The sequence below is a fragment of the Ammospiza caudacuta genome, chromosome Z (genome assembly GCF_027887145.1).
Source record: "Ammospiza caudacuta isolate bAmmCau1 chromosome Z, bAmmCau1.pri, whole genome shotgun sequence".
In the NCBI taxonomy this organism is placed as follows: domain Eukaryota; kingdom Metazoa; phylum Chordata; class Aves; order Passeriformes; family Passerellidae; genus Ammospiza; species Ammospiza caudacuta.
In genome coordinates, this window is record NC_080632.1 from 78,025,119 (window position 1) to 78,052,945 (window position 27,827).

General features: G+C 54.6%; 2 protein-coding genes across 3 annotated transcripts; one reads left to right on the plus strand and one right to left on the minus strand.

Moving 5' to 3' along the window:
* Positions 1–1,760: 1,760 nt before the first annotated feature.
* Positions 1,761–16,147, minus strand: GBA2 (glucosylceramidase beta 2). Its single transcript, XM_058823872.1, has 17 exons — positions 15,969–16,147; positions 12,116–12,207; positions 11,793–11,908; positions 11,472–11,690; positions 10,488–10,727; positions 10,041–10,143; positions 8,614–8,767; positions 8,210–8,335; positions 7,923–8,107; positions 7,482–7,586; positions 6,724–6,831; positions 6,092–6,243; positions 5,834–5,940; positions 5,548–5,690; positions 5,100–5,215; positions 3,142–3,333; positions 1,761–3,048 (listed from the first exon to the last, which is right to left on the minus strand). Exons 1-17 carry the CDS (start codon positions 16,121–16,123, stop codon positions 2,833–2,835), a joined length of 2,529 nt encoding a protein of 842 aa, XP_058679855.1. The 5' UTR covers positions 16,124–16,147; the 3' UTR covers positions 1,761–2,832.
* Positions 16,148–16,566: 419 nt separating this feature from the next.
* RGP1 (RGP1 homolog, RAB6A GEF complex partner 1) lies at positions 16,567–27,317 on the plus strand. 2 transcript variants are annotated; one of them, XM_058824075.1, is made up of 9 exons: positions 16,567–16,635; positions 17,249–17,388; positions 20,661–20,797; positions 21,138–21,221; positions 24,731–24,880; positions 24,959–25,105; positions 25,477–25,604; positions 25,836–26,013; positions 26,231–27,317. In XM_058824075.1, the coding sequence occupies exons 2-9, from the start codon at positions 17,273–17,275 to the stop codon at positions 26,452–26,454; spliced, it is 1,164 nt and encodes a 387-aa protein (XP_058680058.1). In that variant the 5' UTR covers positions 16,567–16,635; positions 17,249–17,272; the 3' UTR covers positions 26,455–27,317. The 2 variants fall into 2 exon arrangements, with proteins under 2 accessions (XP_058680058.1, XP_058680057.1); XM_058824074.1 differs by having other exon boundaries at positions 24,731–25,105.
* The last annotated feature ends 510 nt before the right edge of the window (positions 27,318–27,827 follow it).

A 27,827-nucleotide genomic window follows, 5' to 3' on the forward strand; every position in this document is an offset into this window, starting at 1 on the left:
CTGCCACCCCAGCACACAAAGGTTTTGCCTGAGGGGCTGCAGGTTCTGGGTGCACCGTCCTCTACCATGCTGGGCCATGCCACGGTGCAGTGTCCATGACCAAGGAGGCTGCCAGCTCTGGCTGTGCTTCCCTGGGGCTGCTGTGGGTCACCTCCCCCTTCCACCGGGTACCTCCAGCTCTGCTGCCCTGCCCAGAGACTGATGGTTGCTCTCCTGAGGGCTGCCCATGCGCTGGTCCCAGCTGCCAGGGCGAGGGGCTGTGCCATGGGACACACATGCCCTGCTCAGCCAGGCTGAACGTGGCACTGAGCCTGGGCACTGACCGAGCCACCACACAAGCCCCAGGCTCACCTGCAGGGCCTGTGGAGAAATGAGCTGGGCTCTTCCATTACCCTTTTGGCCCTGAACACAGCTGCGACCTCCTTGGGCTCCTGGCACAGCGCAGCAGCAGCCACCAACAAGCGGATCCTGCTGTCACCCCTGCAAGGAGCCCAGCAGCCAAGAGCTGCCCCAGCTTTGGCCTCACTGTGCAGTGGCAGCTCCCGGGTACAGCAGTGACAGCACCCCCTGCCCATGCTGGGAGTCCCCTGGCTGGCACTCCCCGTCCCTCGTGGCACCCAGAGGGGCCCTGGAGTGGGCGCAGAACTGGCCCACGCATCTGCCCCTGCCTGAGGAGATGGAGGCGACGCGGCACATGGGATTGTGGGGGTGACTATCTGGGACAGTGCCACAGGCAGAATGGCAGCTTCAGACAATGCTTATTAAATAAACCCTTCAGCTGAATCACAAGGTTCAGAAAGCACTCTCTTGCATTCTAGAATCCTGCCCATTGAAGAGTTTGGGCAGAGCTGGATCCAACTTAGCCCCAGGTTTTGTCAATGGATTATGTTTAAAGGATTATACAGGTGGAACAGAAATTTTATACAACATAGTACCACAGCATTGAGGATGGCAAATCAGATACATTTATATAAAAACAAATAATTTATTATGATAATTAGACAAAAACATCTTTGTAAGAATTAATTACTACAGATTAGAAGCTATAGCAATTTCTATAGTATGATGCAGTATTTTGAAGCAGAATTCAGTATATTAAAGCTAGCTAGGCCAATTACAAAGTAGACCCTGAAGTTTCTCATACCAGTAATTGTGGGCAAATCTCTCTGGTTCAGCCTCAAGAAGGGGGTATCCCCATGCAAGGGAGGAATCTCCATACACACTCTGGGAAGGAGGGTTTTAGAAGACCTTGACCTTAGAAATTGGGGGCAAGCTTTTACAGTAGAATGTGACTTGGCTATCAGCAGGATGTCAGCTGTGACAGTTCAGCAGCTTTAGATACATTATCAGTAGTAGCACTTGCTGGTTTCCTTTCTTGGTTCTTTTCCAGTTCTATCAGACCTTCACATCACAATTTAGGATGTTGAACTTCAGGGACTGATGAGTCAGACTCATTTCAGCATTGTTCAATACTAAAAGCACCATGACACCCCTTTCTCCATTCACCCCTGCAAATAGGGAATTGCAAATATTTGCAAATAGGGAATTGCAAATATTTGCAAATACGGAATTGTTCAAGTTATTACACCCCCACTGCAGGCACAGCATCCTGATACAGAAATGGGACTGAAGTGTCACTCTCTCTGTCCTAGGGCTAGAGTGCCTCTCTGTCCAGATCTGTGTTTCTGTGGACACAACAGGAGCTCCCTCCTTTCTATCCATCCCACACCAGGAATGCACAGCCTTCAAATGCTGCAGTGGCAGAGAAAGAAGGAGAAGGAGGCAAGGTGCCCAGCCCTGCACCAAAGGGACTCAGTGTAGTCGAGAGCCTGCAGCCCTGTGGCTCAGCTGGTGCCCACAGAGGCTTTCTCAGGAGGAATGCTCTCTCCTCCGCTGCTGGCAAGGCAGGGCAGAGCCAGGAGCCAAGCAAGAAGCTCCTGGTCTTAACTGCTGCTATTACATGTGGAGAAGTGGGTAAAGAGGCACATGCCTGCTCCCTTCAGCAAAACTCCACAAGAGCCAGACACCACTGGGATTGTCCCCTCCCTGCCCCCTCGCCCTCCAGCCTAGTCCAGAAGACAAAGGGAATTGCAAGAGCTCCCTCTTCCACTTTGGTCCTGGGCCAAAGAAGACACCGAAGAAGAACGAGAGTAGACAGCTGGACAGATTTATTAAGAACTGAAGTGATTTATCCCCTTTCATGTGCTCCACTGCCTGCCCCCGGCGCCAGCAGGGAGGGGGCCATGGTACCAGACCAGGACCTGCTTCTTGGGCTCAGATTGTCACTGTCCAGGGAGCCGGGTCTCCCCTGGGGATTGTATCTGCCACAGGCCCTGCTGGGGCAGAGCCCGTCAGAATGTGCAGTGTCACCCCAGGACAACTACAGCATCCGTGTGCCTGAGTGCACCACTCCAATATCCTCACACACAAATTCACCCACACCCTCTTCTTTCCCGGCAGCACAGCTGCCCACCTCACCCAGCCCAATGCCTGCAGGAGAGAGGTCTCCTGTGCCTCTGGGCAAGGTACCAGCTGCAGTTTGGGATGGCTGGGCAGCCTGCACACTCTCAGAGCCCTGAGTGATGGGGAAGGGGAGGCACAGGCTCCAGCAGCAACTCCTTAAGCCACCATGCTCTGAGGAGACATCCCCCACAACTCTGGTCCCCCCTTGTGCTCAGCACCAGCAGCTGGAAGCCCTCTGAGGTCAAGGGCACATAGTGGAGGTAGGGAAGGAAAACAGCAATGTGAGTACTAGCACAGAGAGGGAGGGGAGCGTCCCTGCCTGCCATCTGCACCTCCCAGCCCCTGGTGTCCTGCCCAGTGCCACGAGGCTCAAGGGTGGCTGTGGCCCTGGGCGAGCTGTGCCCGGCCAGCGCGGCGCTCCAGGGCCAGCTGCATGCTCCAGATGCTGAGGGGCCGCATGTAGGCCAGCGAGCGGTACACCTTCTTCTCCCGGTAGGCCTCCGGCGTCTGGAAAGCCATGCCCAGCCGCTCCCACACCGTCCGGTAGCAGCCCTCCGCCGTACGGAAGCCTTCCTCCACCATGCCCTGCACGAGAGGGAACAGCACCATCAGCACGCCCACAGAGCACACCCTGGTGAGCACAGCAGCAGCAGCAGCAGCAGCATCCTCCCTCCTCACCTCCTGGATCATGGTGGCAGCCAGGGAGTAGACCACGCCGACCCAGACCTCGTTGGACTGCACGCTGGAGGTGTCGGGCACGCCGTCGGGCCTCATGCCGTTCACGGCGCCCATGGTGCCGCCCGCGAAGCCCAGCACGTTCTTCTCAAAGATGGTCTTGAGCGCGCTGAGGATGTGGCTCTTGGGGAAAACCTGGGCGGACAGAGACGGGCTTGGTGCTCATGTGGACCCCTCAGGCTGGGGCTGGAGCGGGATTGAAATTCCCGTGAGGAAAAGGGCAACACAGCCCGCTGGGTCAACAGACACAAATGCCCACCTCAAACAATGACAGGAGGAGTGAAACGTCTCTTTCCCTGAAAGGTTTAAAAAGCCCCCAAAATACTTTACAGAGATATGCTGAACCACATTCCACATTGCTCAAGAGGACATTGACAGTTCATCTAATGAGCTGATCTCCAGAAAGAGCTTCTCACCCACAATCACTGGCCAAGCCCCTTCCCCATTGCTTGTGGGTTTGCTCTAGGGGCCTGGCCAACCACATCTGCTTTATTGCTGTCACTTGCAAGAGAGACAAGAGCCATGGGGCTCATCAGCACAGCCTAGGGACATGCCTGACACTTACTGCCAGTCTGGTGACACCAGAACCAGGGGAAGCAGAGGCTGGGATGACACCAGGCAGGACCTTGCCAGGGAAGGCTGGGCAGTCCAAAGCAAAAGCAGCAATCTCTCCTCTCTATGCTCAAACCAAGCATCCCTGCAGAGATTTTTCCCCAGTGTGGCTCTGGAGATGAGCCAAGGGAATGCTGTGGGAATCAGTGAAGGGCTGGAGTGCCCTTCTCTCGCAGAACCTTTTGGGCACTCTCTCTTCAGGACTGGATCACAGGCGGTTCTTACATCTCATTTCTGACTTGTTCACTGCTGACTTGTGCACCCACCAAGGCCACATCAATGAGCTCACAGACAGGAGTAATGCCAGCCAGGCAATGGAGCAAAATACATGGAAAAAATCCATGAAATGGCAAGGTAACAGAGGAGAGCAATTCATCAGTCCCACCTGCAGTCAGCTCAGAGCTCACCAGAGAGAAAGGACAAGTGCCACCTTCAGCAGCACAAGGCTGAGGCCGGGGAAAGGCAGGCCACATTCTGGACTGCACCACATTTACTGTTTCCTCCTCAAAAGGAGCTGCAGGAGGGATTTACTGCAGGAGGGCTGGGCCAGACCCTGCCTGGAGCCCCAGGCACAGCCCCAGCACCACACTGGATTAAACAAAGGAGGGGGAATGAGCAGCCAAAGTCACCTGAAGCTCCCCTCTGAATTACCAACACACAGTGAAGCGGTTTGTCACCCTCCCAAAGACAAAGCCACTCTTCCCTTCACTCAGCTGAGGCCTTGGCCTCATGGCCAGCAGAAAGCTTTGCTGTGACAAGAGCCCACAGGGTATAAATAACCCAGTGGTTCTGTGCTGCCCCTCTCTCTTTTGGGTGTTGCAGCACCAGTGGCTGCTCTGAGCATCCCAGCAGACATAAGGAGGCTGCAGCCAATTCTCCTCTTGCAAATGAAGAGCAACAACCTTCAGGACTTGGAATAAGCCATAGTTCCCTCTGATATTAATTTTGGACTTTTTAGGGCAGCAAATAACATGGAACATTTCATACACTTTTTTCTACCATTTTTAAACAAATAGGACCCTGCCCACAGCAAACCCCACTGGGGCCAAAGCTAGCTGCAGTTACACATCCCTGCTTGCATGGCCTCTCCGTGAGAGGGTTCTGGTCTGAGATGGATTCCACTGTACCCATACAACAGCCTCCACTATGGTGTGCAGAGTGAGAGCAGGCAGGTGCCTGCCACACTAGCCCTAAAGTGTAACCCCCAACATGTGCCAGCCCTGCTGCTGCTTCCCTCATGCCACAGCTCCCATCTTGTTACAACCACACCAGGCAGCCTCTTCTCTTACTTCAAACTCGCCTTGGTCGAGACCACAAGCTCCGAGAAACCACTGCCCAGCACACTGGTCTGACATGATGCTGATGGACGTGTCACTTCCACTGCTATCATAGTTGTAGTATTTTCCTAGAAAAGGCAGGAAACAGTTTAAAAACAATAGATTAAGAAACTGGCTCATGTGAGCTGTCCCTACACACCTCCCTGTGTGGCAGGAGCACAGCTGCTTTCCCCACAAGACTCTTCTCCCTTTCCCACACCTATCCCTTCCTAGACACTTGCTCCTTCCCCTCCATTTGGAGGGGCAGCATCTCCCTTCCTTCCCCCCAGCTTGCAGGGACAGTATTGCCCCTTCCTTCCCCCATTCCCCACAAGGCTCCATGATCCAAGGAGGAGTCACTCCCTTCCAAGGGACACACGGATGGCCAGCTGAGTGTGGTTCCCCACTGCTGAGCACCCACCATTCCAGAGCAGTCTCTCAAACGCCTCCTTGCCCTTGTTCAGGATGCCCAGGTATTTCTGCTGGATCTCAGTATCCCCAAGCACCTCTGCGATCTTGCACATCATGCAGACGGCAGCCAGCCACAGTCCGCCGCAGTAGGCACTGCCAGAGGCAAACAAGAGGAGCATCAGCAATGTGGGACACCTCAAGGGTTCAGTGACAAATGGGATACAAGGGTCCAGCTCTGAGCTATGTCCCTTCCCCACAGCCCCCTTCTCCAACCCCCACCTGCCTCTCTTACTCACCTGGCTCCGTGCACCACCCATGCGTCGTATGTCTGGTCAGCAAAGCCTCCGTTTTCAATGAGCCCGTCGTTATCAGTGTCAAACTTCAGCTCCGACTCCATCACAGCCTGTGGGAGAGGCAGGACATGGTCACGCAGTCCTCACATCCTGGAAGCTCCTCATGCTCTGCTCGGGAGCATCCATCCTCTCAGGAAGTGGCTTGGCTCCTGAAGTGGGAAGTGGGGAATGGCGATGGCCCATGGTCTGACATCCCAGTACCTGGCACACTGGCCACATGTCCCGCAGGTACAGGGAGTCATGGGTCAGGTAGTAGTCACGGTACACCTGCAGCACAAACTTGAGGTTGAGGTCCTTCCAGTCAGCAGTGTCGTGCATCAGGTAGGCATTGACACGCTGCCACGGCTCATCACCTAAGCCAGGACAGACCAGATGCAGCAGGACAGCAAGCAACAAACATCCCTCCTCCAACACAGGAGCAAGGACCCAAAGGTGCTGTGGTCAAACAGCACTGAAATAATTTGTTGTACCCTGTGCCATCTCTAGCGAGAACAGCCTTCCTGCTACTTCCCTCCATCTCCATTGTAAAAGATCCATGCAGCATGGTCTTCATCACCACCCCACACTATCCAGCTTTCCATTCCCAGAAAATATAGAATCACACAATCATTTAAGTTGGAAAAGACCTCTCAGCACTGCTAAGTCCACCACTGAACCACATCCCTAAGTGCCATACCTACACTTTTAAATACACCACAGATGGTGGCACCACAACTTCCCAGGCAGCCAGTTCCAATGCTTGACCACAAAAAACAGTGTATTTCATGCACCATACCCATTTCTGACAGCTTGGCACCCCCTCTGCTCCCCCACAGGCCCAACAGACCCCTCACCTGGGTCTCCAATGTCATGTGGCACCACATTCTTCATTTTCACCTGGGCTGTCTGACCACACATCAGGTACTGCCGGGGCTGGACATCCTCGTTCACCACAGTGACAGCTGCAGAGGACACAAAGCACGACAAGTAAGAAGGGCAGCAGAAATGGCTGCAGAAAGGTCCAAGCATAAGCACACGCAGAGCTGCCAGCCCCAGCACGCCAGGCTGCCCTTTGGAGCTCCAAGATCACAGCCCTCTGCAAAGGGCTGAGGGGACAGGCTGCTCTCCATCCCCCACTCAGCAGAGAAACGCAACTGCCACTACCCCATAAAGGGAAGGCTGGGAAGGGCACCCAGTGGGCTCAGCCCTACCAGAGCCCAGTAAAGAGCTGTGCTCCACACCCCTACTCAGGCCACCACCAAGCAGCCACCAAACAGCCAGAGCACCGGGAGTCTGCAAACAGCTCCATGTCTGCTCTGCAAGGGGCAAGGACAGAGCTGGGAAGACCAGGGGCTCCCCCAGGGAAGGCAGAACCAGCTGGGCACCCCCAGCATGGCAAGAAGGCACCCGCAGTGCTGGGCACAGAGCTGCTGGGGCAGCAACAGTCCAGGGCTGCAAGTGCTGGGCACAGCAGAGCGGCTGCAGGGGGATGCTGGCTCCAAGGCACACATCTCTGCAGCAGCAGCAGCAGCTGCAGCTGTCCCCAAGGCTCTGTCTCTTCCCCAGGTGAAGGCCTGAGCAGGCAGCAAGGCAGGGCTCTGGGGACACTCACCAATGTCATACTGCAGGCTGATCTGCAGCTTGGGCCACAGCATGATGAGAGCGAAGGAGGCGTAGAAATGGACATCGTAGGTGTTGTACATCCGGTATTCCTGGCCTGGCAGGACAGGGCAGGTGGTGAGGGAAAGGAGTCTGCCATGGGCAGGGGACAAGGGGCAAAGCTCCTCCCTCCACAGGCCCCTGGACAGGGGCATCTTTCCCAGCACAGGCAGGGGCTCCCATTCCAAGAGGGTTTCATTCTCTACACAGAGCACCAGGCATGTGGGGAACACTCCATGCCATTTCCTTCAGGGCTGCAAGGGCTTTCCCTGGGAATAGCACTGCCCCCTACCCACTGGAGTGTGAAAAACATCCCCATGGCAGGTTCAAAACACATGGCTACAGTAATGGGAGGGCTTGAGGCTGGAGAATGCCTCACATCCTTGTGAGTTACCTTCCAAATAAGCAAACCTTCCGTACTCCCGCAGGACAGGGAGGAGGTGGGACAGCCCCGCCCCCGCCGGCCCCTGCAGCTCCTTTGCACGGCAATCAGGGGGCACCTCCATCCAGACGGTCCCTCCATCCGTCAGGAAGTAGAGCTCATTGAACAGGGCTGACTTGTACCAGGAAGGCAGCTGGCTGTGGGAAAGAGGGAAGCTCAGCCTCGGAGGCCAAGGTGGTGATGCTCCTGTGGCAGCCCAGCCCAGGAGGCCACAGGGAAGGTGCTCCCATCTGCCCTACCTGTCCTCCAGGATGGGATTCTGCCATGCTTCGATCTTCCTCTCCCAGTCCTCATAGTGTGTCAGGGCGTAGTGGGACAGGGCAGGAGCAGCATCACCGTTGCCACCAAAAAACCGTGTGTACCGCCTGCCAAGGGATGGTTTGGTCAGCACCCCATGGGCTCCACCTGGGAAACCCCCACGGACACCACAGAGGGACACTGGACTGCAGAGAACAGCAGAACTCAGCTGCTACTGCAGGGGCACTGGGAGCGGGGCTGGACACGGGGTCCTCTCCCTGAGGTGACGGGGCCACAGCCACCAGGAGTGGGTGGCAAAAGGTCCCCTCATAGCAACAAGTCAGGGAGGAGGGAAAACAGGGCTCTGGGGGCATGAGCCAAACACCAGTGGAGAGAACCCACCTACCTGAGGTGCAGCTTCTCCTTGGAGCCAAAGTGAACACAGGGCATGTCCCAAGCCAGGGCTAACTCCAGCGTCTTGTGCCCATGGGCAGGCACCCTACAGCTGGCACACACTGCTGCTGCTGTCACCTCACCCTTCTCTGTCGGCCTGCTTTTACCTGCCAGGAAAAATTAAGATATTCTTAAGCAACCAAGGAAGACCAAAGGGAGGGTAACTGAAGTTCACACACACCTTGAGGGAGATGAGAGTGGGCAAACCAAAGCTCCTGTATAACCCGGAAGGTACAGCCCAGGGTTTTAAGGGATGATGTTGCCGCAGGGGAAAAAAACCTTCCATGGGAGGAGTGGTTAAAAGGATTCAGTCATCCAAGAACAGGAACAGAACAGGCAGGAAAAGCCACCAGGCATGAATGGAAGCTACAGAGTATCCCATGACTCTGTATCTGCACTGCAGTCAGAGACACTGTGACTTTCTAGGGACAGTCATTGTTTCCAGCTTTTCCAAGGGCGTTTGAGCCACCCTGGTATTTAAGAAAAGCCCTTAGGTGGCTGGATAATTATATGCTGGTTCTGACATGTGTACAAGGTAAACTCATTAGAGCAACATAAGCACAGATCCTGACTATGATAAATGTCTGGCATGCATGAAGAAAAACCACATCCCAATAGCCTGGAGAGCTCTGAGTGCATCTAGGCAGGAAGCTTATTTTTCTGGAAAAAATTACATAGTAAACGATTCAGTTACATAATTTAAGCCTCAAGAAATTTTGCAAAGATCTAGCATCACTAGTTTGTCGGCATCATCCTTGTTTAAAAACTGACAGACATTAGGGAAATGGTCACTTTTATGGCAATAGCAGGTGAGTACCAAAGGCTGGGGATGCCACCCTGCTTCAAGGCTCCTCCCAAGGGAGTGAGCAGAGACCTGAGGATGGATGCAGAATGATCAGAAGAATAACAGAGACGTTCAGAGAACTGTTACAGTAGGAAGAGGACAGACAGTGACTGCAGCATTAAACCCCAAGCACTGTTAAACACTGGCAGTAACAATTCTGACAGGACACAGCTCATTTATCTGGAAACAGGATATGAAGGGAAGGGGGCTGGGCAGCACGCTGGCTTCCTAGCAGAAATCTCAATTCAGTGTGCAACCATACAGAGAATAATGAGATACTGGCACGTGTAACCAATACCCAAGAACAGCTCCAAAGTGGAATGAACAGCTTTTGGAGAACCACAGCAAGGACAAGCAATAGGAAGTTTGGATACAGCCTAAATTTGGGAACAAGCCACAGCATCCTGGGGAGATTTTGAAGAACCAAGCAGGCTGGAGGAAAGAGCTCTGCCCTGGCTTGGGTGCCCACAAGCAGCACGGCCACCCACTTGCCCTGCTCCCCCTGCACCCGTCCCATGGAGGAGGGATGCACTCACCAGGGGGTGAATCCAGCCTGCCATCCTGCAGGAGGTCCTGCCACACCTCTCTACCCAATCCCAGGGGATTGAATGCCGTCACATGGGTGACTCCAGTGCCAGCCTGAACAAGGGAAGAGCATCATCAGGGGCTGCTCCTTTGGAGGAGAACATTGATTCTCTCCCCTCCCCAGTACCACCAGCAGGACATGACACTCACTTCTCATGGGCTGCACAGCAACTCTCAACTCATTGCCTCAGCCACTCTCCTGACACCATCCCCAAAGAGGGTGCCCTCAGAGAAGTCATGTCCCCACTCCTGGCATCAGGCAAGCACTGAGGAATGCTGCCAACCCCAAGCCCTTGCACCGCCATCCTCTGCCAGCTGCCTGCAGGCAACTCCCCTGCATGCAGCAGGGCTGCACAAGCTCCCAAGCAGGAGCCCCAGCAGCAGGGCCAGCCCTTTACCTTCTCCCGGGCAGAGATGGCCAGGGTCAAGGGGTTCACAGGTGGGCAGTGGTGCAGCAGGACCCCAGCAACCCGCTGGCCATCCTTGTGGAAGGTGAAGGGCTCGTTCCAGTGCCCGCCGCTCGCGGCCTCCTTCGCTCCCGGGCCGTTCTGCAGGCTGAACATGATGGACACCTCCACGTCCTCATCCCTGCCGTTCTCCACCTCCCAGATGAACACTCCCACTGGCAAGCTGGAGTCCTGGCAGAGACGCACAATGCTGCCTCCAGGGCTGCTGCTCCACAAGCAGCTGCCCCAGCATCGTTTCCCCTGCTGGGGACACCACGCAGGATGCAGCGGCAGCAAGAGCACCGGCAATGATAACTGGGACTTGGAGTCTCTTGCCAAGCTGAGGAGCAGCAGCAGGAACTGAGGAATTTGGGAGGCAGGCAAGACAAAATTGCAAAGAGGAGCAGCCCTGGGCTGGCAAGCAGCACGCCAGGCAGCAGAGGGACAGAAAGAGGCCTTTAGGGCTCAGCCGGGCTCTCATCACTCACCTGCTGGGCAGGCTGATCCAGGCCCACGTGCTGCTGCAATGCTGGGGTAAGAGGAAGGTCAGACGTATCCCAGCACAGCTGCCACCCTCGCCTGGGGCTGGCAGCCGGCACGGGCAGCGCTGAGCCATCCCTTGCTGCAGTGCCGAGCTCTGGCATGGCTGCGGGGCTGCCCCCACCCGCAGCGCTGCTGAGAGAGGCAGTGGGGAAATGCTGGGAAAGCGGCGAGCAAGGAGCTCTGCCCTCAGGAGTGGATAAGTGTTGGAAAAGTGGCGAGCAAGGAGCTCTGCCCTCAGGAGCAGGGAAACGCTGGGAAAGCAGCAAGCAAGGAGCTCTGCCCTTGGGAGTGGGGAAATGCTGGGAAAGCAGCGAGCCCTCGGGAGTGGGGAAATGCTCGGAAAGCAGGAGCTAACAAGCAGCTCTGCCCTAGGGGATGCCGTCCCTGCCTTACCTTATAGTCATGGGGGATGACAGGCGAGACCTGCCGGCAGGTGAGCACCACCTGCTGCCCCGGCAGCTCGTAGACCAGCCAGGCACGGGGGTACAGGGCATGGTAAAAGGCATAGTGGCCGCAATAGCCCCAGTTCCAGCCCTGCAGGCTGCTGGGTCTCTCCACGGACAAGACCTGCTGGTAAATGGTCTGCCCCTTGCACCGCAGGCACACTGTGAACTGTGGAGGAGAGGAGCAATGCAGGGGTGAGAGGAGCCCCATGGCAGATGTCCCAACCACCCAGGCTGCTGCAGTGACTGCCACTCCCCTCACACAACCTACCTGGTTGGCAATGACAGTTTCATAGTGGTAAAGGCCAGGGTTCAGCTGCCAGCGGCAGAACTCTCCCCGCCAGCCACGGGTGATGGTGCCTCCCCCGATCCCGCCCAGCGGGCACCCTGGCAAAGACACCAAGAGTTAGCAACCCCATTCCTCCCCCAGGTGGCACCCGGCTCAAGAACTCTCCCCCTGCATCTCTGCAGGGCAGAGCTACTCAGTATTGCCCAAATCGCAAAAGCTCCTTGACTCACTCATTCCATCTAGCACCCTAACAGCAGCATGTGAACCCCTGTCCACCCCAGTGCCCAGAGTGGATGGAGGCTGACCATAGATCTGCTGCAGAGGAACAGCACACAAGAGGTCAATGAAGGCCTTTTTCTTCTCTATCCGGGTCTTCTTCACCCACCACCTGAAGTACCTGCAAGGGAAAGAGAAGTATTGAAGAAGTGAGGAGCAGGCAACACCATCCCTTCATTGTCACCGGGCAGGATGAGCACAAGTTGAGCTTTCCCTCCTTTTAGAGGTGTACAAGGGGAACCTGTGCCCCATGCCCATGGCACAAGGGGTGATAAGGCTCTATCACCCATCTGGAGCATACATTACTCAGCAAGCACAAGTGGGCAGAGTTCACACACCTCAGGAATGACTGCAAGGGCAACTCAAGAGCAGGACTCCCAGCTCATGTAGCACAGGCTTTCCCAGATGTTCATGGAGAAGTGGGAATGCACACCAGGGCCACCACCACCCCCATGCCTGGTACAGTGTCCTGCTAAGGAAGGCTGCAAGCAGAGGTGCAAGCCCAGAGGAGACACACATTGCCCCAGGGATACGAGCCTTGCTCTTCTACCTCCACTTCCTCATTGCCACACATTACCACTTCATCAGGGGCAGAGGGCACAGGGCAGCCCTGCCCTGGAAGTGGTGATGGTTGCTGTCTGCAGCTGGCAGGATCCTGGGACTTGCCTCCATCCACACACCAGCTGCACAGACTAGCACTGCCCATCAGATAATTTCTCACCCAAAGGTCTGGGAATCAAGACACCCAAACAGGGGCACACCTGCAGCTGGGTGTGCCAGCACCACTGCAGGCAAGAGGAGCAGGGCTGGGCTCCGAGTCAATGCTTGTAAAGTACTGGCTTTGGCTAATAAACTGCCCCAAGTTAAGCCTCCTGTACAGACACAACTAGCACGTGGAAACCAGCTGCCAGACCAAAAGCTGCTGAACCTTGCCCAGCAAGCAGTCAGGTAAGACCCAGCTGGCAGCTCCGCGGCTCTGGGTGCCAGGTGGGCAGGGGACACACAGGAGCCCCCACCATGAGCAGTGTCCATGAGCTACCTGCAGACACCCATTCCATATTGCTGAGCAGAAAACCAGCCCAGCCAGGAGCACACAGCCTGTCCTGCCCCAGTTGCACAGGATGCAGAGCACAAGCGATGGGCAATGAGCAATAATTCCCTGGGGACATGCACACCCAGGAGCAAGGGAGAGAGGCTCTCCCATGACACCTCTACTACCCTTCCCAAACTGAAACAACCCACAGTTGATTTTTTGGCTGCTCATTGGGCATTCACCTTTATTCACCAGTATCTAAGGTCCCCAAATCCCTCTCAGGGTGAGATTTTCTGGGCTGCAATCGCACAGGACCTAGCTGCAGCCTGCTTTCCACTCCTACAGACGCAGCTTTGTGTTTGACTGTCTGTGGATGTTTTGCTTACAGGGGTTCAGGGCATGATGAGAACCAGCCTGTCCTGCTTGACTGCCCTGAACCAGGGCCTGCCACTATCTTCCAGCTGTATCTGCTGCAACTGCTCTTCTCCAGACAGGACAGTCCTAGCCTTACCCCGCCAAGGCAAGGTTTTGGCAGTGCTCTCTCTCTCTCTCAAGGAAATGATTATTATTCTTTTTCAACCCAGCATCAGGGAACCAACCCAGCTGCTTCCCCAGCAGGCTTCTGGCAACAGGAAATAAGGTGCCCAGGCAGAGTGGCTGCAGCACAGCCTAGGAGGGCATCCTGACTTCTTGGAAAGGAGGCAGGAGATGGGTTTCAGGAAGCAGTTTTTACAGGAGAACACAGTAGAAAAGCTTTGGGATTTATTGCCACTGCCAAAGTCATTTTATCATCTCAATATGCAAACTCTTCTCCTGCCAGCTTCTCCCAAAATCACACAAGCCAAGAGGAGAAGCCCAGTGGTCGATGCCCAGTTGCTGGCTATTAACAGCTCTGCCACGGCTGAAGAAAAATAAGGAGAAAGACTTTGTGTTCTGTAGCACCAAAACCCCTGCCAGGGCTAGAGGGCATTTCTTCTCCTTCAAATTGGCAGTGGAGTTAAAACCTAGCTGAACATTACCCAGCTGATCGGGATTCATGGCATGACCCCTCTCAGGACACATGAGCCACCTCTGTGGAAACCTACCTGCAGCTCTTCTCCTGCCTCGCCAGCCCCAGCTGAGCCCTCTGCACAGCCCTTTCTTTTCAGACACACATGTCCCCCACAGTTACCCTGACAAGCCCTGATTAACAAAAAAATCCTGCATCAGGGCTGTCCACATCCCCAGGCACATCACCTGCACCTAGCACTGGTGCTGCAGAAGAGGGCACCCTTCATCATGTTTAATTCACCATAACAATGTCAACCCAGGATGTTGTGGCTCCTCTGCTGAGCTCCTCTGGACCTCCTGAGCCCAAGCAGTGACCCCAAGGTGCTCCCAGTGGCTACAAGCACCTGCACCAGGTGACTTTGCACTCGATGCACCAAGCCATGACAAGTTTTGAGAACATCCCTGGCACAGGAGTCACTCAGGAAAGGGCAGGCCAATCTGCAGGGCTTCACAGATCCCTGTACCATGACACAGAACTGAACTCCAGGTTTCTCTTGCAGCACCAGCACCCAGGTTTCCTTGAGCTGGCTGCCCCAGCCAGGCAGATGCTGAGATGCCCACTGATGCTTGGAGCATGCAGCTTCCCATATATCCTCACATTCCTGAATGGGCTGCCCTTTCAGCCAACAACATTGGCCTTGGGGTTTAAATCAAAACCACGCAGGTTGTCTCCTCTGCTCTGTGGATGCAATCTCCTCATGAGGAAGCTCTTGCCATGGCAAAAGTACTTTGAGAAAACAACCAAATTACCTCCTAAACTTGAATAGAAGAGGCAGTAGTTTGACTTCAAGCTTCTTGCTTTTTTCCTAGGACTGATACAAGGCTCTTCCAGACTTCAATGAGAACAAGGCCAGGATCACCTCTCCTCCCTGCTCACCCCACCAGAACTTCACGCTTTCCCACATGCTCAGCTCATCCCAACCTGCTGCAGCAGCTTTTCCAGCAGCCTTTATTTATCTCCGGTGCATGACCCATGCCCTCCTTCCTGGGTGCCCAGGCTCGCACCGGGGCATCTCAGGTCAGACCAGCAGGCTATGCACCCCAAAGCAATCCAGAATCTGCCCTTTCATCCAGCTTTGCAGGAACCAGCTTGGCAAGTGGCAGCCTCTAAGGACACCAGCAGAAAATGGAGGCAGGAGTCATAAATCCAGCACAAGGAAATAAGCGATGCCGTGGCAGGTCCCCGCGTTCAGCCTGGCGGGGGCACAAACACTGCCAGCACCCGGACTCCGGCGTTAAAGACTAAAACCACACTCTGGCTTTCCAGGCGTGCTGCCCGTCGTTACCTCCCGCTTACCCCGACGCAAAGCCCGGAGAGGTGCCCCGCTCCCGAACCTGCCACGGCACACAGCGTTCCAAACCCCTCCCAGCTGGCCCCAGTTTAACCTCCAGCTGCCAGAACTGGGGACTGTGCCGGGGAGGATGCGGCAGCGATGAGCCCCAGGGGTGGGAAATAGGCGTCCCCATTCCCAAACGATGCCCCCAATCCTCCCAGCTCCCCCCGTTCTGAGGAGCCCAAGCGCCGGGCGCTGCCCCTTCAGCACCAATTGCCCCCGGTGCCGGCGCCAGGAAGGCTGGAGAGTGCCGGCGCCTCCGGGCAGGAGGAGGGCGGCTCCCGCCAGCCCGGGGCCTTCCGTGATCCGCCGGACTCTGCCTCTCCGTACACCGGGACATCTCCGGCGCCTGCCCGGGGCGAGGCCCCCGCGGCACCGAGCGGCTCCAGCACAACGCCGTGTCCCCTCGCGGGACGCCCTCCCTCGTCCCGCTGCGTTCCCGGCCCCCTCCATCCCCCGCCGTACCGCAAGCCGAGGCCGACGTGCCGCAGGACATCGCGGAGCGGCACGTCCCCGGCGCCATAGGGCTGCCGCAGCTCCTCGAAGCTGTGCGCCAGGCAGACGCGCCAGCCGTCCGCCGCCACGCCGCGGCCCTGCGCTGCCCCCTCGTAGCGCCGCATCAGCTGCCACTCCACCGTCTCCTCCGCCGCCGCCATCGCCGCCCCCCGCCCCGTGCGCGCCCTCTTCTTCACCGCCCCGCCCCGCCCCGCCCGCGCCCCCGGGGCACGGCGGAAGCACGGACCCGCCCCGCCGCCGGTCCCTGGGGCTGCCCGGCCGAGCGAGGCCGAGCGCCGCCGAGCAGATTCCGAGAGCAGCCGAGCGCTGAGCGAGCGCTACTAAGGGGCGGGCGAGAGTTGCCGAGCGCTGTCCGTGAGCTGCCCGTGAGCCGACCGAGGGTGCCCGAGTTCCGCCCGAGTGTTCCCGAGCGTTCCCGAGCGCTGCCCGAGCCTTGCCGAACTAGGGCCGAACTTTGCCGAACTAAGCCCGAACCTTGCCGAACTAGACTCGAGTCTTGCCGAGCTCTGCCCGAGCGCTGCCGAGCTCTGCCCCGAGCGCTGCCGATCCCCGCCGAGCGGCGGGGGGAAGCCGGGCCTGCAGTGGTGGCGGACGGCGAGCGCGGCCTGTGCGGGTGGTGAGTGGGCCCGAGGCGGGAGCTGCTGAAAGGTTGCGGCCCGTGTCCCTCATCCCTCGGGTAGAGCTGTCCGTGTGCGGGTTAACGTTCGGGACCGCAGGGCTGGGTGTCAGGGCTGTCCTTCTCACCGGCGCGGTGTGTTCTGACCGCACTTCTTGCCTGTGTGGGCCTGGGAGGAAGACGTGTGTGTTTGTAAAGACGGGGCTGTGCGTGTTTCCCCCCACACCTCCTGTGTGTGTGTATCTGTGTCCCCATTCCCCCTCAGTTACGTGGCCCAGCCCTCTCTCCGTGTTTCCGTGACGGCACAAGGGGGAATGGCTTTAAACTGAAAATAGATTAAATATTAAGAAGAAATTCTTTTCCGTGACGGTGGTGAGGCGCTGGCACAGGTTGCCCAGAGAAACTGTGGTTGCTTTATCCCTGGAAATAAATCCCGTTGCAAGATGGGGTCCTGAGCAATCTGTTCTGGTGGGAGTGGTGGGAGGTGTCTCTGCCCATGGCAGGAGAGCTGGAACAAGATGGTCTTTAAGGACTCTTCCACCCCAAACCATTTGGTAGTTCCTTGAATCTGTGATTCTGTGATAACATGCCCAATCTTGGCTTTTTTTGGCAGGTGTGCAGCAGGACTGTCCAAGCCATGATTGAAGTGGTGGCCAAGCTGGGCCGTGGGCCCGTGTTCCTGGCAGGGGAGGTGCTGGAGTGTGTGATCACCTTCACCAACCCATTGTCGGCCTCATCCACCTCTGCCAGCAGGTACAGGAGCCCGTGCCAGTCCGTGCACAGAGCCTCTGGGTCCCTCCGGAGGAACAGCCCCCTCTCTCCCCTCTCTCGGGTAGTGGTCATGGCTGCATTGTAGGGCAATGGTTCCAGCTCAGCCCCTTGTGACTTCCCTACTCAAGGCACTCCCTTAAGGAAGCCTTGCATCATCTCTCAATTTTGGGGGTGAAGCTGAGGTAATTATGCCAGTTTTGTGCCTCCAAGAAGTAGACAAGGAAGAAGGTGTGTAGTTAGAGATTCTCTGTTGCTCAGGTAAGCCCTCAGTGACAGTGACTGGCAGAAAATGAAGCCAAACTGGCTGTCAAAGTGGGCTATCTGGTCACACCAGGGTGACAGTCCCATACAGCAACATCCAGGCAGTGTCATTATTTCCTGCATTTGTGGAAGGAGCTCTCTTTTATCCAGCAGTGCTGGACAGATCAGTGTGATCCCTGCCTCCAGAGGTGGCAGACAAAGGGTAGGGTCTGAAAGGGGCACCTTCTGCAGCCACATTTTCTGTGGCCTTTGAGCCCTGCATCTCCCCTTCTCAGTGCTGACGAAATGTGAGAAGATGGGAGCTTCCCATATTGGCTCACAGGGGTGACTCTGTGTCACAAGTAATCACCCAAAGCCTTCGTGTCCGCTGAGTGTGCAGCCTTGTCTGATTCCTTAGGGAGTGGAGAGTGCTTTCTCATCTTGAGTCCTTCCTGGGAAGTGCCTGTTTCCAGCCCTGTCAGGTTCAGCATATTTTCATTACCAGTATGATGTTCACATGTGATTGTTTTGCTGGGCCCACTCACAGTGCCTGCAGTCTCAGCAGCAGAAAGGTTCTGTGTTTGTTGCCTTCCTTAACTTTCCATCTTTTCTTCCTGTTTCCTCTTGGCTGCTGAGATCAGGTTTCAAATTCAGCTGTGGCATAAGCATCCAGCTCCCAGAGTTTTGTCCTGTGTGATGACAAGATGTCCTGTGTTTTGTCTGCTTCTGAAACATGTGGGACTGCAAGAGTACCAGGTGGCGTGGTTTGCGGGGGGGTTCAGTGCACTCATGAGAGCTTCATTTAAAACTTCAGATGTGTTGTGATCTCTAGAAGCCTGCCTCTTGAAAAAGAAAAGTTTTTAAAATAATAAAAAAAGCCCCAGGTGATCAATGGGGCAAGACCTGGCTATGTCAAACGAGTGGCAGCAGCAACAAGTAGATTGGTGTTTTGGAAAATGAAGCTGTGGGTTGTGTAAAGGCAGGAGCCGGATCAAAGCAACAGGTAGAGAGAGACCTGACAGAGCCTGGGAGGTTTTGGGGCTGACAGGTGGAGGGACAGCAAGGCCTCCTATTGAGAACAGGGACAGAATTGACAGAAAGGCAGGAAATTAATTTGATGGTGGAGTTTAAGAAACCTCTGCCCAGAGGTTGCATGGAGCATGTCCTGTGTAGGCTGCAGGAGTTGTTGGGGAAGGTGAGACTGGAAGGAAGTGACCTCAGCACCAGTGCAGGATCCTCCACTGCTGAACAAGCACTAGCTGAGCAAGCCAGCTCTGCTGGCAGGAAGGGACATGCAAATTTTGTTGGGACATCTGGCTAGAAAAAATGAAAACAATCCAGTGGCATGTTGTAAAGCTATACTGAAATAGAAAGAAAAAATACTCAAAATATGGTGTTTGAAGGTATTGTAATCAAGCTAAGCTCTAAGCTTATATAAAATTAGCCAACATTGCCTCAAGCAAGAGCAGTTCTCTACTTCCACACAGCAGATACTTTACAGGAAAAAAACATATGGCAGCCCTGATGAAAAAGCCATGTTGGTACTTTTGAAAATGCAGAACTACAGCTGTAGGTCTCAAAGCAACTAGGTATAGTAACTGAGGTGTGCTTAGGTAAGGGCTGCCAGCACATACAAGAGATCAAATAGCACATCATTAGTCAGCTGACACAAATACAGCACACCTTTTTCCCTAGTTCATCTAGACCTCTAACTGCTCTTATGTGTCACATGGAGGGACATTCGTGTGCCACAAAAAATCCCTGTGCCGCCCAAAGCTCTGTTGTTGGTGCTTACTAATCAGATTGTGATGTTAGAAAACACCAGAGGAACTATTCACTGGTTAAACTATAGAGACCATTATTGAAGAAAAAAATAGAGGAATGATTTGGAAACTGAAAGGTGTCACTAGTACCATGGGAAGTGCCCTAAGAAGTGGCTGATGTCACAGCAGAGTCCAAAACAAGAGACTATTTTTTGTGCTGGATGTGTGGCCCTACATTAATTGTTGGGGCTGTACAGAGAGGGGTCAAAATGACACCTTTGCCTCCCCTACTGCCGTCAGCAAAGTCCTTGCATAAGGAGGAGTGAGTAGGTCCTAATGAAAGACTCAGAAGCATCTTCCTTTGGTCTGGCACAAACAGCAGCTGATGTTCTTGGTGGGGATGGTGCTGTGGGACCAGAGAGAGCATGTCTGTGCCTACCTGCCCTGAGGAGTGTTGGGCTTGGGGCATCTCTGTGCTGTGGGCAAGGACAGCTGAGCCCAGGTTGCAGGAATTTGTTGCTTTGGAATTTACCCACTTCCCTAATGATTGTGTTGTCACCAGAGTGCTGCTCTGTGTGAGAGCACAGAGGGATTTGTGGCTTGGGATTTAACTCCTCATGGCTGAGAGTCCTGTGCCAGGGTCCACATGCAGCAGCTTGAGGTGTCCTCCCCGGAGTGCATGAGCGACCACTTCTAATCTGTGGGTGATGCAAAAGATGAACAAATGAGTAAGGCTTTGGACTGGATCTTGAAACAGTTGATCTCAGCATGTTGGCTGAAAGATCCCTGTGAAGTTTTGCACAAGCCACCTTTTCTCTTGTCGTCATAGAAGGGGACAGGGGCTCCTGTCCTCTGCTGCCTGTTGTCCTCTGCCATGAGTGTACAGCACGTTTCTTGGGGCAGATATGTTTTATCATGCCATGTCTGCTGTGCTGATGGTGTTGTGGCTCAGACTGCAATTATTGCTGCTTAAAAAGAGTCCTTGGGCTGCAGAGCCAGACTTTGGGTGAAGCTGTTTTCAGCAGCTGGGGTGGAAGTGGTTTTGAGTCAGCATCCCAGCTTGAGCTTACTCCAAAGCTTGTTTGGAAGGGGACTGTGAGAATAGCTTCAGTGACAGTGAAGCAACACCTTCTTCCTTCCAGACAAGCAGTCCTGCATGGAGCTGAGCTGACAGAGTTGCTCTTCTCCCAATTCCTGCCTGCTGTAATTGAGGTTTAAAGCAGAGATATGAGTATTGCTCTTTGCTTTCAGTGAGATGCTGGCATGGGCCAGCGCCCAGATCCACTGCCAGTTTCACGCCAGCGAGAACCGGGTAGCACTCCCTCCCTCTGATGGCAGCAAGCACGATGTGCAGGCAGAAAATGAGACCGTCTTTGTCCCCAACAGAGGTGAGTGCCACTCCTGCCTGTCACCCGGGTAGGGACAGTGAGAGCACAGTGAGCAGGAGTCAAGCAGACCATAATGTGTGTGTCTTGATGCAGCGTGCAGCAAGAGTACCAAGTTGTGTTGCTTTCCTGGTGATAGATGTTGTGGGACATTGTTAATACTGAAATCACAGTCACAGTTGTTTGTCCAGCTGCAGTGGCAACATCTCATAATATGACCAGAGCAAGAGATGTTTCCTCTCTGGCTCTCTTCTCCCTGTGCCTCCCCATGGGGATAAAGGTTGACTGACCTGGACACAGCCTGAAGCAGTGCAGCGTTCATGTGTTTCTCATTCTCTTCCAGGAGAGCGGGGTCAGTGTATCCTGTCCACCCCACCAAAGATCCTCTTCTGTGACTTGCGACTGGATCCTGGGGAGTCCAAGTCCTGTGAGTCCTGTTTTCTCTTCCTCTGCTCACAGACCTCCTCTCTGGGGAGCTCTGCATTCAAAACTGGCTTTGCAGACCTGAGTGCTGCAGGTGTGAGATCCTGGTGGTCACAAAACATGAGATGCTTTGGTTGGAGCATGAGTGCTGAGGAGCTGCTGCATCATCCAGAGTCTGTTCTCTCCTATGCTAGGGCTGTGTACTGCAGTGTGTCCCCTGGCCTGGGGCCTTTGCTGCAGGTCCACTGTGTAGCTGCAAGGCATTAAACTTTTGAAATACCTAGTTGCAGCAGAAGGAATGGCTATACACACTTGCATTTCCTTGCCTTCATTTCTTCAGTCACACTGATGTATTCTTGGAATTTAGGCTGGTGTCCTCCAAAGGTTTGTGCTTCCTCTTCAGGTTGTGGCTGTCCTGGAAGTAACAGTCTTCTGGATGTTATAGTTTTCCTGCTGTGAAAGTGAGCACTCCTCATCTTCTCTGCTCAGAGCTCTCCATATTTTAGTATATAGCTGTGGAAAGAGCTGAGTATGCACTGTTCTCTCTTGGTTGGTGGCTGTGTGACCCAGCCTGTTCAGGTCATGCATCTCCTTTGCATTCCAGTGGCCTGTGATTAGCAGCACTGATGGCCACCTTTCAGGCTGTGCGTGGAGAGCTTTGTTATTTTCCCAGGGATCTGCTGGGAGCTGTTGATGGAGACCTCTCACACTGCAGAGCACAGGGAGAGGAGAGACAGTGCCTGTGCTGGGGCGGGCTGTGCTGGATCTCTGCAGAGCTGGAGAGGAAGCTGCAAGTGAGACCAAGCAGCCACGGGGTTGGGACATGCTGGTTTTGAAGCTGGTGTCTCCTGCCTTTCTGGATTTGGAGGGGCCTGACTGGAGGGAAAGGTGGACCTGGTGAAACCAGGCTGGCTTGCCTTGGTGGTTAGTGGGGTGGGGCAGTGCCATCGTGGGGCTGTGCCCTAAACTGCAGAGCCTGTTGTCTGAAGACGTTTAGTTGTTCACTTATTATTGTAGAGCAGCATTGTGGGGAAAGGAGGTGTCATGCCAGCAGGAAGGAGGAGCAGGCAGAAACCTTAGCTGGCCTGAGGCTCACCTGGATTCTTCTGTGTTCCTTGCTGTTTGCAGGTTAGGGGCCGGAGCATGCATTCCCTGGGAGCAGAGGGAAGTCCCTTTTCCTGGCACACTTAAGGCAGGTTGGGCAGTTTCTGGGAAAACAGATCAGTGATGACAGCCCAAGTTCCAGGTGGCTGGGATGGATTGAGGGATTGACTGTGGGCTTAACAGGCAGAAGCTGTTCAACCCCCAGCTAAGCTAGGGATTTTCTACCCTTTCCGATGACGGCATGATGTGTGTGTGTCCTCTCTGCCTCTGGGTGGCACTGGCACAAGCAGCCTGCATCTGCCTGGTGCTTGGACGCAGCTCCTCTGGAAGGACACAAACTCTCCTATTCTTTGAGGTACCGTGGCTGCACAGTCCAGCCTTTCCTCTTTGCTGTGTGATTCACCTGTCTGTTTCATGCATCACATGTGATGTGGCTGCATGTGGCGCTGCTTTTTTAACACTGAAGTCCCGGGCTGTATCACAGCCCTGGTCTCGTTCCTGCCAGGCTGTTCACACTGATCCCATCAGCCTGTGGTGCTGCTGCTGTCACGTGAGACTGCAGCTGGCACACTTGCAGACCATTCCTGGGGTCTCCTGCCAGCTCCATGGAGGGAGAGCTAAGGCTGTGTGGGTGTGTATCTTAATTCTTCATTTCCTGTTTTTCAGAAGTTTTGAGTTTTGCTACGCAGTTTGGGAAGCGGGAAAAAAACCAAACCAGAAAACCCAAGAAATCCTAATTCTCCTTCAGATTCTGCTTCATGTTATTAAACTGCAGCCAGAGCTGGCACATACAGTGAGGTTGTGTCAGACTGTCTCTTGATAAAAGGACTTGTTTTCATTTGCTGACCAACTTATTCCCCAATACCTTACTCTTGTTATGGTGCCTATATGTTGAGATTGACTCATATCCCATCCCTTTAACACATGGCCCAGGCTGAACTCTTTAAGTTTGTCACCATGAAGCTTTTTCTCAAGTCCTCAAATAATTTCTGTGGCTGTTTTGCCTCAACTCTGGTTTTGTAATACCTTTAAAAATTTGGTAGATCACAGAGAGGAAATGGAAGCAGCCTGGACACAGGCCAGAAGGCCAGCCAGAGGGCACAGCAGGTGGGTAAGGAAGGCATTTGTAGTGCAGGAATGTGCTTCCTTCTGGGATATGCACGGAAGCTGGGACTTCCTGAGTCGTGGCATTCCTGAGCCAGGTAGCAAACTGTCTATCCTTCTCTGACTGTGGTGGTCTCTGCTCAGACTGCCCTCACTGAGCAGGAAGGTCTTTGTGAGCCCTCTTGTTGAGTCTGGTACGGGGGTTACTGAAGTCTACTTCTTTCCTCAGAAATGCCTGATTTTCCTCCCTGTCAGGGTAGTTCTCTGTTTTATCTGCACCCTCATCCAGAAAGAGACTTGTGTTTTAAGGTGTGACATCCTGCCGCCACTACACACTAGCACAGGCTTTTTTCTTCCTTCCAGTCCTGTTATTTGAAATCCAGAAGTTGTATTTAAAATGTAACCCTAACTTTTAATCTAAGCCTCAACATTCAGTGTGTGCCAGACATGGGGAAGGATCTGTGGTTTCAGAGCAGGATGCTGCCCTTCCTCTGGCAGGGCGTATCTGCTTTACGGTGGGCAAGCCAGAGAGCTGGAGACTTTCCACAGTTCACCATTTGTGTCTTTCTTGTTATACAGCATGTGGTTTGGGAAAGCTTCAGAAGTGTTCACACTGTGTCAAGAGGCATTGGGGTTTGTGTGGTGGCCAAGGAGCTCTAGGAGGGCTGAATGTGGTGAAAGCCAGGCCCCAGTACCTCAGAGCCCTCAGAGTCAGAGACTTTGTGATCTAAGTCATCAGCTTGTCAAGGGGGACAAACCACAGGTTGATGTGAAGGTCTCGGGAATTGTTTGTTGATCATTTAGCTGCAGTCCTTCAAAGAAAAACAGGAGGAAACTTAAATTGTTGCAGAGTTTGAGGGTTTGTGTAAAGCAAAAGCTAAAGAGGCATGAAGTACTGATTGATACCTGCATGGGACAGGGCCCGGAGGAGGCTGTGCTGTGCGAGAGCTGGAGTGTACACAGGCAAATTTGGGTTGAACTCGTGATGAGTAAGTTTAGCTCTTTTGGTTGTATTCCTGGATTTTACGTCTTTCACATTCTTTGGAGACAAAGTTTGTGTATGTGGTTGTATGTGCTGGAAGCAGTATCTGGATGATGGTGCATGTGATGTGCGGAGCACTGTTCCTGATGCAGGGGAGCTGGGTTGTGCTTGGCTGCTGAAGGAAAGAGGAGGCAGCAGAAAGCACCAGGCTCTGTCCCTAGCTCAGCACTGCTGTCATAACACTTGGTGCAGGGAGCCTGCACACAGCAGCTGCAGGATCTTCCTTCTGGCTTTGGAAAGCATATTTTCTGCCCTCATTGCAGATTCATACTGTGAGACCCTGCCTGTGGATGGTCCGCCCTCGTTCCGGGGGCAGTCAGTGAAGTACGTGTACAAGCTGACCATCGGCTGCCAGCGTGTCAACTCCCCCATCAAGCTCCTGCGCGTGCCCTTCCGCGTCCTCGTGCTGCACGGTAGGGCCACACACTGCCCTCCCTGCACAGGCAGCCTGGGCTGCACCTGCCCTGCTGATGCTCTCACCTCCTTCCCAGGGCTCAAGGATTACCAGTTCCCACAGGATGAGGCTGTTGCACCCTCAAACCCCTTCCTGGAGGAGGAGGAGGGCTTGAAGAAAGACTCTCGCCTGGCAGACCTAGCAACAGAACTGCTCATGGTGGCCACCTCCCGACGCAGCCTGCGTAGGTCATATTCCCTGCTCAAATTTGCTGTCCTTCCTAAGAAGCTGGTCATGAAGAACATCTCAGGGCTAGCTGCAAAGTATTTCTCACTGACAAAGTTCCAACAATAGCTGTGTAGCAGCTCTATCAGGGCCTGCTTGGATCAAAGCCTCCTAGCCAGTCTCAGGCTGCTCCTACTTCAGACTGAGAGACCCTCTGCCCATGACACATGGCAGCCAGTGTAGGGTTTGCCCTTGCTCAATGCAGAAATTTCCCAAAAGGAATACTGCTCTAGGGACCTGAACAGGAGGCATGAGGTTATGTCATTAACCCAGAGCACTGGGGCAGATCCTTGTTCTGTCACAACTCTTTTCCCTCTTCTTGCTCCACAGACCTGTACAACATCAGCAACACTCGTGGGAAGGTGGGGACATTCTGCATCTTTAAGACTGTATATAAGATTGGAGAGGATGTCATTGGGACCTTCAACTTCTCAGAAGGAGATATCCCATGTCTGCAGGTCATTGCTGTGTCTGGGGTTACTGGGGAGAGGCAGGGGTTTAGGATGAGGCATGTGGAGTAGGGTTTGGGGTGGCACTGGGTTGTGAGGGTATCTAGTGGGACCCAGCTGGGGTCCGCTTTGAGTCTGAGGCAGACAATCCCGAGCTCATTTGGGAAATGGACCCCCCAAGGCTTTGCATGAGGTGTGTATGAGGTTGTGAGAGCAAGCACCCTGCCAATTGCCCTGCAGTTCTCAGTGAGCCTGCAGACAGAGGAGAGCATCCAGGAGGAGTTCCAGCGGCGGCGGGGGCAGCCTGTCTCCTTCACCGTGCACGCCCGCCATCAGGAGTCCTGCCTGCACACAGCACAGAGCAGCTTCAGCCTGCCCATCCCGCTCAGCTCAACCCCAGGGTTCACCACCAACATTGGTGAGTACCCACCAGGGAAGGGACACACCCCTGCTTGTCTCTAGGAGGATTGTGATGTCCCCGCCCTGCCCTTGCTCAGCAGAGCTGTGTCCCTTGGGAGGGAGCTGGCCTGTGTGAGTGGGGTCATTTGCTGTCCCCATGCCAGGACAGACTGTGCTGAGACAGTTGGTCCCTGGCACTTGTGGGTGTTGTGTGCTGACTGCCCTCTTGCCTACAGTGTCCCTGAAATGGAGGCTGCACTTTGAGTTTGTGACTTCTGGGGAGTCAGCAGGGACTTGCTTGGTTCGTGGGAGCCAATCAGAGGCTGTCACCTGGACTGGGGTGGAGCAGATGGAAGTGGACACCTTCAGCTGGGACTTGCCCATCAAAGTTCTTCCCACCAACCCCATCCTGGCTTCCTACGTATCTCAGTTCTCCAGCACTAACTCCATCACCATCTGACTTAGGAGATGTTGTTGGCTTGCAGAGCTGCAAGTGCATGCCACCAGTGGGAATGGCAAGCAGGACTGTCACCAGTGTGCTGTGGTGCACGCATCCCAGTGTCCCCTTGGATCCATCTGTGATGTCCAGGTGGGCACCAGACATGTCTGTCCTGTCTATGGTTGTAAAAATGCTGCTTGATGCAGTGTCTTGTGCTACAGCCCCCAGCTGGAGCTGGACCCTTCCTGCCTGGGTGAAGGTGCAAGTCTCAGCACTCAGCAAAAAGAAATCTGCCTTCCCAGGGAACCGCTGATGTGCCTTGATCTCATATGGGGCTTCCAAGAAGGAAAGGCCCAACCCAGGGAGGGGAGAGGGGAGCTCTTCCAGTGAAGCTTCATACCACCCTTGGGTGAAGGCTGTGCCCTTACAGAGACCCCACAAGCAGAGGTCTGCCATCCAGGTGAAGCACAGTGGCCACCTGGGCTGGGTGAGACCCTGCTCTCTTGTCCTGGCATGTGTCCTGCCTCTTGGAGAGTTGTCCTACACATGGAGTCCAGTGCTCCAGCCACCCCCACCTGGAGGAGGCAGGGGGTGGCAGGCCACCCCTGTGCTGCTGGCATGTGCTGGTGAGCAGGATGCAGGCCTGTGCTGGGTCAGTACAATTGTGATGATTCAAAACTGAGCAGCACTGAGCCCCTGGGCTGTTGTCTGCCTGGGGTCCTGGTGTGCTCTCCAGCATCCTGCTGGTCTTTGGATCCTTGGGGTGCTGTAAGGAATACATGCTGTGCATCCAAGAGCTGGCATGGAGATCTCCCTGTTTAACAGCCAGCTCCCCATTTTTACTGAACTTTCCAATGAACTTTCCTCTTTGCATGGAAATGTAATAAATATCTGACTCTGCAAAACTCAGCTTTCCCAAGAGCCTATTCCTACATTGTTCCCGGTGCTGAACACATCCCACCTTCTACAGCAGTCACAGGCTGGAGACCTCTTTGTTCAGTACCTTTATTGCAAGAACAGAAACATCTACACAAGGCTCTGCACAACACAGGCATGGCACCAACTGGGGCAGCTGCCAGGGTGGCTGCCTCCGCCCTGGCACTTGGATTGCTTCTGCTTCTCCTGAACCCTCCCCACCCTGCTCCCCTGCTAGTGGGGATGGGGCTCTCCCCTGGGGACATCCTGTTCTGCCACCCACCTGGGCTGGCTCTGTTGCAGTGTTGCCCAGGGCTGGCCTACAGTGCCAGGGACCCCAGGAGCTTTTGGAGCAGGGGCATTAGTGGTTCCAGAGGTGGGTTGTGCCCCTTGCACTCCAGGAGCAGAGAAGGGGCTGGACAGGGTGTGGGGATCCTGCACGAGGCGCCATGGTGACCCCAGGGAGCTGCCCACCGCTG